Source organism: Abramis brama (genome assembly GCF_963993115.1).
Source record: "Abramis brama genome assembly, chromosome: 19".
Lineage (NCBI taxonomy): Eukaryota > Metazoa > Chordata > Actinopteri > Cypriniformes > Leuciscidae > Abramis > Abramis brama.
The window spans coordinates 16,100,275-16,108,177 of record NC_139981.1 but is presented as its reverse complement, the minus strand read 5'-3'; the positions used below and the strand labels follow the sequence as shown (position 1 = coordinate 16,108,177).

General features: G+C 37.6%; 1 protein-coding gene across 2 annotated transcripts in view; it reads right to left on the bottom strand.

Annotated features, from left to right (window-relative positions):
• Nucleotides 1-389: 389 nt before the first annotated feature.
• parga (poly (ADP-ribose) glycohydrolase a) overlaps nucleotides 390-7,903 on the bottom strand; it is a 32,392-nt gene continuing 24,878 nt past the window's right edge. For both annotated transcript variants that reach the window (XM_084092708.1, XM_084092709.1), the window contains exons 14-18: nucleotides 5,374-5,452; nucleotides 5,104-5,212; nucleotides 4,776-4,881; nucleotides 1,961-2,089; nucleotides 390-1,343 (exon numbers count right to left, since the gene is read on the bottom strand). In XM_084092708.1, the coding sequence (XP_083948834.1) occupies nucleotides 1,156-1,343; nucleotides 1,961-2,089; nucleotides 4,776-4,881; nucleotides 5,104-5,212; nucleotides 5,374-5,452 (611 nt within the window). In that variant the 3' untranslated portion in view covers nucleotides 390-1,155. The remainder of the gene's footprint in view (nucleotides 1,344-1,960; nucleotides 2,090-4,775; nucleotides 4,882-5,103; nucleotides 5,213-5,373; nucleotides 5,453-7,903) is intronic.

Here is a 7,903-nt window from a genome sequence, read left to right as displayed (position 1 = left end):
TAAGGGGTATACTGTACGTGCTGGACAAAGCTACAAGCTAGGTCTATTAGTCCGGTTGATTGTGCTATGATTAGAGTTGGACTGAAGAAAGAAAGATTGTTTTATATCAACTGAAATGTGACTTTAAAAGATAAACATTAAAGATAAGTCATAACGTACAGTAACAAAGACTAAGGATAATTTTTCATTGTTATGACTTGGATAGATGACATTGAATTTGTAATTGAGCATAAATAATTGAACACATAACACATAAGTAGTCTACTGGCTCTGCACTAATCCATGTGTCAACTTGGGTAAAAGCATTAGCATGTTTTGATTAGCATGTCAAAAGATGTCCTGAACATGTATATAGCAAGCAGAAACAAACAAACAAACAACAATTTTCTGAGTCAACAATTTTAATTATCAAATCATAATAAAATAAAGAGCAAAACATATGAAAATATTCACTACCTTTAAATATCAACCCCATTTCTTAAAGGTGCCTTTGATCAAAACAAATAATTGCAACAGTAAAAACCTTGACTGTAATAAATTGCTAAAAATGTCATGCAGAGACTATATATTTTTACACAATTTGAATTTGCAGCAGCTCCATCAGCGTGATTATACAAGTTGTTTTACAACAGTTAACATTTCCTTTTCACATCTTTCATTCTCAAATCTTTTCACTTTTCAGCAAAACTTTTCCCTTTACGGCTTTGTGCAATACATTTTGCAATCAAGTGTCACGGGGGACCTTACTGTGGTTTTCATGCATACTTTGTTAATTATCTCTAAACACTTTATTCTGAATCACTGTTAGTGTCTGGATATGAACAAAAACATTTAAAAAGACTACACCTTGGTCACCCAACTCATTTAATTCCATGCAGTAAATTTGATCCCAGGTAAGTTTGTGTGGCATTCTAGGAAAAACTCCCCCGAGATCAAACCTAGATTATGTTCATCAGAAATAAGGATTTACAGTCATAGTGACTATTGCTATACTTCCTGTCGCCTTATTCATAGTGTCTTCAAACTTATACTCACTGGTAGAAAAGAAAGGCATAATGTGCTTCCCTATGTCTCAGACAATCACCCAAAAAGTCTGTCTAAAGGAGAAGAAAGCACTGAGGCATTTAGACAGGTTCAGTTAGCCGTTGGCCAGCATTAATGGCAGTCTGCAGGAGAGGGGGAAGGCGCAGTGGTCAAGTTGCTGTCGCTGGGGCCAGGGTTGGGCTTCGCTTCCATATTTGTACTGACCTTATCCATGATATACCCATAGAGATTGATGTTAGGCCACTGGCCATGCTTAGACACTACATTGGAGTACTGCATTAAGTGGAAGTACAGATCGCCTAGGAGACAGAGAGAAAGAGAGAGAGGAAGAGGAAAAAAAAGATTTGAGGGATGGTGAGCATCATGGCGTCAGCCAAGTCCAGAGCCATTCATAAATCACAGAGCACACAAGTTTACTGCCGTCTCCACTTTAGTACAATAGATGGCTGACAGCGTTTTCTCAAAAAGGTTTCAATAAACGTCAGAAAGGAAAAATGGGACAGAAACAGAGAACTTCACAATGCCGAAGAGCACTAATGGTTGTATCATTTAATTATGTAAAACAAATGGCTCAATATTGCAGGAATTTTGAAATTGGTAAATGCATTCCACATTTAATTAGCCAGTGTATTTTTTTTCTTGCATGTATCTATATACATATTATACAAAATTAAGCTTTGGCATTCAAATATTGAACAATTAATGTTACTGTTAACATTGCATAAGCATAAGAGGCTTGGTTAGCATAAGAGATCTTGCCGACCCAAAACTTTTGAACATCTGTCTGTCAGTCTATTTTTTATTCATACATAACAATATATAAAATTACATCCACCTCCAATAAAAACAGGACATCCATTTTTATAATGTGTGTCAGATCTGATACAGAACGAACCACACGTAGCAGGCCTCTTACCAACAGTGACGCAATTGTCTTTAAGAAAGGTGTACAAGACATGCACGTCCCTCATGAGTCTTTCATCTCCAAATGTGAAGTAGGCCACATCTCTCCCTGCTTCAGAAGCTGCCATCAACTGCAGCAGAGCTGGAAGGACAAACAGACACAGTCGATTCAAACACCCACGCAATCTCATTTCTAAATCACAGCGATTCGGCTCTGTCTATTAAACCTGCGACAAACACACCGAAACATACAAATCTGCGTTTGCGCTGCATCTGACCCAGAGAGAGCAGTTATTATGTTTAGGTATGAAACAGCTTTTTTTCAACCACACAGAATCATTATTTCTGTATTACAAACATTCAAATGATCACTGACGTACTGGGATAAAAGTTTATAGTTCGAATATGAACACTGATGTCTACAGTAGTGATCAAAATAGAGCAAATCACCTTTTAAATGTAACATGGCACTTCAAATAACGATTGTATCGATTACATCGTTGCACCAGTAGGTGGCGACAAGTGACTGTTGAATCATTCACAAAATGCTGACTCATCCAGTAATGAAACAATGAAGTAGCCTATTGAATCATTCATTTTAAAGGGTTAGTTCACCCAAAAATGAAAATTCTGTCAGTAATTACTCACCCTCATGTTGTTCCAACCCCGTAAGACTTTCGTTCATCTTCGGAACACAAATTAAGATATTTTTGATTAAATCTGAGAGCTGGATCACTCCTCCATAGGCTTCTAAGACATTATAACTTGCTGGCCCAGAAAATGCATTAAAGACATCGTTAATATAGTCCAAGTGACTACAGTGGCTCAATCTTAAGTTTATAAAGCGACGAGAATACTTTTTGTGCGCAAAAAAAACAAAAATAACGACTTTATTCCACTATTCATTTCCTTCTCTCTGGGCCTCGAGTTTAGCGCAGCGCGTCTGTGTTGCACGTCACACGCATCACACACATGACCAGCGTCGGCCAATAGTGAGCCTACGTGTGACGTACAACACAGATGCGCTACGCAGTTATACTACGTGAAAAAACTCGAGGCCCAGAGAGAAGGAAATGAAAAGTGGAATAAAGTCGTTATTTTTGTTTTGTTTTTGTGCACAAAAAGTATTCTCGTCGCTTTATAAACTTAAGATTGAGCCACTGTAGTCACTTGGACTATATTAACGATGTCTTTAATACATTTTCTGGGCCAGCAAGTTATAATGTCTTAGAAGCCTATGGAGGAGTGATCCAGCTCTCAGATTTAATCAAAAATATCTTAATTTGTGTTCCGAAGATGAACGAAGGTCTTACGCGGTTGGAACAACATGAGGGTGAGTAATTACTGACAGAATTTTCATTTTTGGGTGAACTAACCCTTTAAGTAATTCATTCACTCTTTTAACATTTTAAATAGACTGCAGCTATTAACATTTGCCAGAACCTCTAGTAAATTACAATGTTATTTTGTTTAGTTGTCTGTTCAGAATCGTGGGGAAATCGTGATGTCTGCTTGAAACCCAAAAAAAAAAATCATGATTCTCAATTTATCCAGAACCGTGCAGCTTTAGTCGACAAGCAAAAACTTCTAAAGCCATAAAAACCATGTAGGAAGCATTTCATATTTTGTATTTATTTTTCTTTAATGCACGCATCGCTAAACAGAAATGACATGCATACATTTATGCATGGATTCCTGTCAATGCATGGGAATATGGAATATGAAAGGGGAAAAAAAAAAAAACAATGTAGATTTACCCCTCCCACCCCCCATTAGCACAATGAAGGGTCAATCAACCGCTGCATGCTCTATGATATATTGTTAATATTATCTGAGAGTCCCCAGAAAATACTGATAGCTGCCCAACCTAAATGAATAAAATATGGTGTAATACATCATTGATGGCATAGTGTGGATTCTTTAGTTTTGCTTCATGTTCCTAGCAGTAGAGAAAATGACTGACACATCCAATTTGTTTTTAAAAGGTAAATAATCCATGTCTAACAACCCCTATTAAGAGACTCAATCTTAGTCACACAGCTTCAAATTGAGTCTAAAGATTTTAAATATTTAAAGAGGTTGAATGTAGCCCACTGATGAATGAACGTTGTTCAAATGAGGGCAACCAATTACAACGGGTAATCTGTAGTCAAACCAGCGCTAAACTAAACAGACTGGCCCAAAATAACCCAGCATCAAGATGAATTTACTGTGTGATAAGTCAATGGGAGAAATTAACTATCTCCACATTCAAGCACACATGGTTTCAACAATGATGAACTATCAAAGATGGAATTCTCATGAAACGGGCTTCCATCCTTACAACAGAAAATGATCAGCTGGCAAAGTCACAAGCTTGCCATAAATTTATGGACGAGGCTGGAAAATCAGTTGCACTTGTAATGGAAAAGATAAATGTGTGTCAGCTGATCAATAACAGGAAAGTGGCAAAAACATGTCTTGGGTAAAACAAGAGAGCTTCTCTGTTTTGTCTGAATGCCAAAACACAACAAAACCAGAAATTAATACAAAAATGTAAATAAAAATCTAGAGATAAATATACTCAACTGACTATTTATGATTAAACACAGCATTTCACACTCTACATTATAATGTTGTGATGCCTAAATAAAACAGCTTTGATTTTAGGTTTTATTTATTTAGTCAAAACAATACGGTCTTCTAATATCAGCCATTTATGAGTTATCACCCATAAACATGACAATAATTAACAGCTGGAATATCAGTAATGGTGAGCTTTTTAACATTGGTGCATGAAATTTGAGAAAGAAAGATTGTAGTTTCACTTTGTGAGGATGTGCATGTACCTTTGAGATGAGTGTCGCCTCCAAACGCACCGCATCCCCAGTTCCCTGTGGCAACAGCCGAGAGGTTCTGAGGGCTCGTACCATGATGCATGAAACCGCAGAATGCCTGGAAAAAGAAGTCATATTTTATAATAGAGAAACAAATACAAGCTAATCACTGCAGAATACAAGAGACTGACAAGACGACTAATTTCATGCCTCGTTAAATTCTCTAAGCAACAGATTAACAATGTTAAGAGAATCAAAGGCCATTAGAGCTTGACAGAGGTCAAGGATTTGCCATTTCATGCAATCAGTGTGAAACACTTTGCATGAAGCCTTTGCTGACCTTGTTTAGCTCCCGGGTCATTTTCTCAGGCTGAAACTGTTCCATGAAATTCCTGTATTTCAGTGCATCCATGGCCACAATCTCGGTGCACCTCCGCTGCCACTCGTCTCTGGGCATGGGTAAAGATGTTTATTTTATTTAGGGCTTTCCTCATTTTTACCATCTTGGTTGCTTGGTTATATTTAGGACAGCTAAATACATTTTAAAAAGTACAGGAACCCATTTAAGAGGTGTTTCCTAATGTTTTTATCATCAGAAATCCATAGTTACCTGGGTATCTCATCTTTGTGATTGGCTTTCCATTTGAAGCTCTCTGCATAGCCAGAGTACTTGCTGTATTGCTCTGTGCCTGAAAGAAGAGCAAATAAATAAAACCAATACATATAAGTGGGTCAATGCCAACAACAGTATGCATAACATTTTCTTGTCCCCACCATATTATGGACAAAAATCGTTTCAGTTAATTACAATTAAAATTAGTGAGCATATAGGAAAGAGAAGCTGTTATGTTTTTTTTTACATTTTCAACTTTCTTAAGTGTGTAATGTTGCTGTTTGAAGGTCTGCGAAGTTACAAAGCACAAAGGTCACTGCAAAGGAAGTTATTCTCTATATCAGTAAGACCGGTTTCTGAACTCCCTGAAAAGCCTCGATTGTAGTCTTCAGTTTTCGTCCAGGAACGAACACATCACAATATCCCTCATTTAAATAATTCCCACCCAAGGTATACGAAAAAAAAATAAAAAATATCCTGGATGAGTTGCGTTAGTAGTCTGTTGAAAGTCGAGGACATTGTAAGTGGTGTGACATTTCCGAAACACACTCAAAAGCGGTTGATCAAACACAACATACTGGTCCAGTCGACCAATAAGAGCTTCTTACTGTGCTTGTCGGTAGGAGGGGCTTCATAGAAAAAGGAACTAAACAGGGTTACGTTTCCCAAAAGCATCTTGAGCTAAGTTGGTCGTAGAGAACATTGGTGGCAATGGTCTCCACAATCAACATGGGCTCACGATGCTTTTGGGAAATGCAACCCAAGAATATATATAAAAAATAAAATAAAAATTTACATTCATGCATGAAAACCTATCAGTTCCATCAGAAACAGATATATTATGTATATTTGAGTTCTTATTATAACTAGAAGGCCTCTCAGTAAATACTGCGCACAGTTTTCCTTATTGATTGTTTTTCAGGACACTTAAATCAAACCACTTGCTTAAGTGACCATATCTCGATGTAAAAAAAACCCACTTCCAGACACTGCATGACCCTACAATCACGAAGACCTCCAGAATCCTCCACCCTCACCTTGATTTAATCACCTTGATTTAATTAGTGTTTTAGTGTGTGTGGCCAGTTTCAGTGGCACTCTGACAAAGAGCAATCACAAGATTAAAATCCAGTCCCTGTACCGACGCTTCAGCATTTCTGCCAACTGTACTGATGCAGAAAGTGTGCATTAAAGAGCCCTTGTCATGATGCATTACTGGCGGGATATGATTTGCTGCAAAGGCGAGTTGCAGTGCAATAGAAACGGAGATGACGATGAATATTTCGTTTGTTGTAATAACCGTGATGGAATGGCTGGATCCATTAGAGAAGGCCGTTCCCGCAGTCATTCATTGTGGCCAGAGGTAATACTATTAAGTGGAAGGAGAGTGCAGCAGGGGTGAGAGAGAGAGGACGCAAGTGAAAGAAAGAGAAATGACTAATATCTGAGCTTGATTCCAAGTGAGGGTATTTTGTCACAGGGTGGAAAGCTCCCAAGTTCACACTGACTTTGAGGCTGATTTCCTAGAATTTTAACTCACTAGGACAGCTCTAAAAATGACTTCTCAATGGTGTATAGCCACTTCTGCTCCATAACTATCAAATCTTTTCTGGTGTTTCAGGAAATGACATATGGGTTTAAAAGGGACAAGATTTTGATTGATTAATGGTTTGTGTATCTGTGCTTTGTTTGGAAGATGTCAGAGGGCATGGGTGGATGAGAAATGAGCACGACAGCAGGTGTGAGAGTGGGCAACAGCCAATCACAGCGCAACATTTTTACATGGCTGTGACTGCACCCGGACCTGAAAAATTAGGAGTGTTCGACTACGCGAACGATTCTCTGGACCAGGGGAAAGAATTTGACTCAAACATAGTACATACGGGCCAACATGGTTTATTTAGTCAATGGTTCTGAGAGATTTCTTTCTGAATTTAAATGTAGGTTGTAAGTTAAGCTGAACAATATTCTGTTATGAACACAGTAAGAGGAAAATGCAAAAGTCATTTTGCATCCTGTCTGCATCACCAGGTAGGAAAACAAAGACAGAGGGTACATCCTGGTGACAACCTTGGAAGAACCTTTTTTTAAATAACTAGGTAGTTTTCATTTCAGTTTCTCTATGCTGTCAGTTTTTCAGGATCAAATTTCCCTTAAGAGACGCTCACAATTTTGAGGAACATGTCTGACACTTCAGGGTTGTAGTTAACTAAAACTAAAACCATAAAAAACATTTTCGTTACCTGGAATAAAACAAACTCTAGCTGAAATTAAATATAAAAAACTGAATTGGAATAGTTCACCCAAAAATTTAAATTCTTGTCATCATTTACTCACCCTCAAGTTGTTCCAAACCTGTATGAATTTCATTCTTCTGCTGAACATAAAAGAAGTTATTGTGAAGAATGTCAGTAACCAAACAGTTGATGGACCCCATTGACTTCCATAGTATTTTTATTTATTTTTTCATACTATGGAAGTCAATGGGGTCCATCAACTGTTCGGTTACCCTTATTCTTCAAAATAT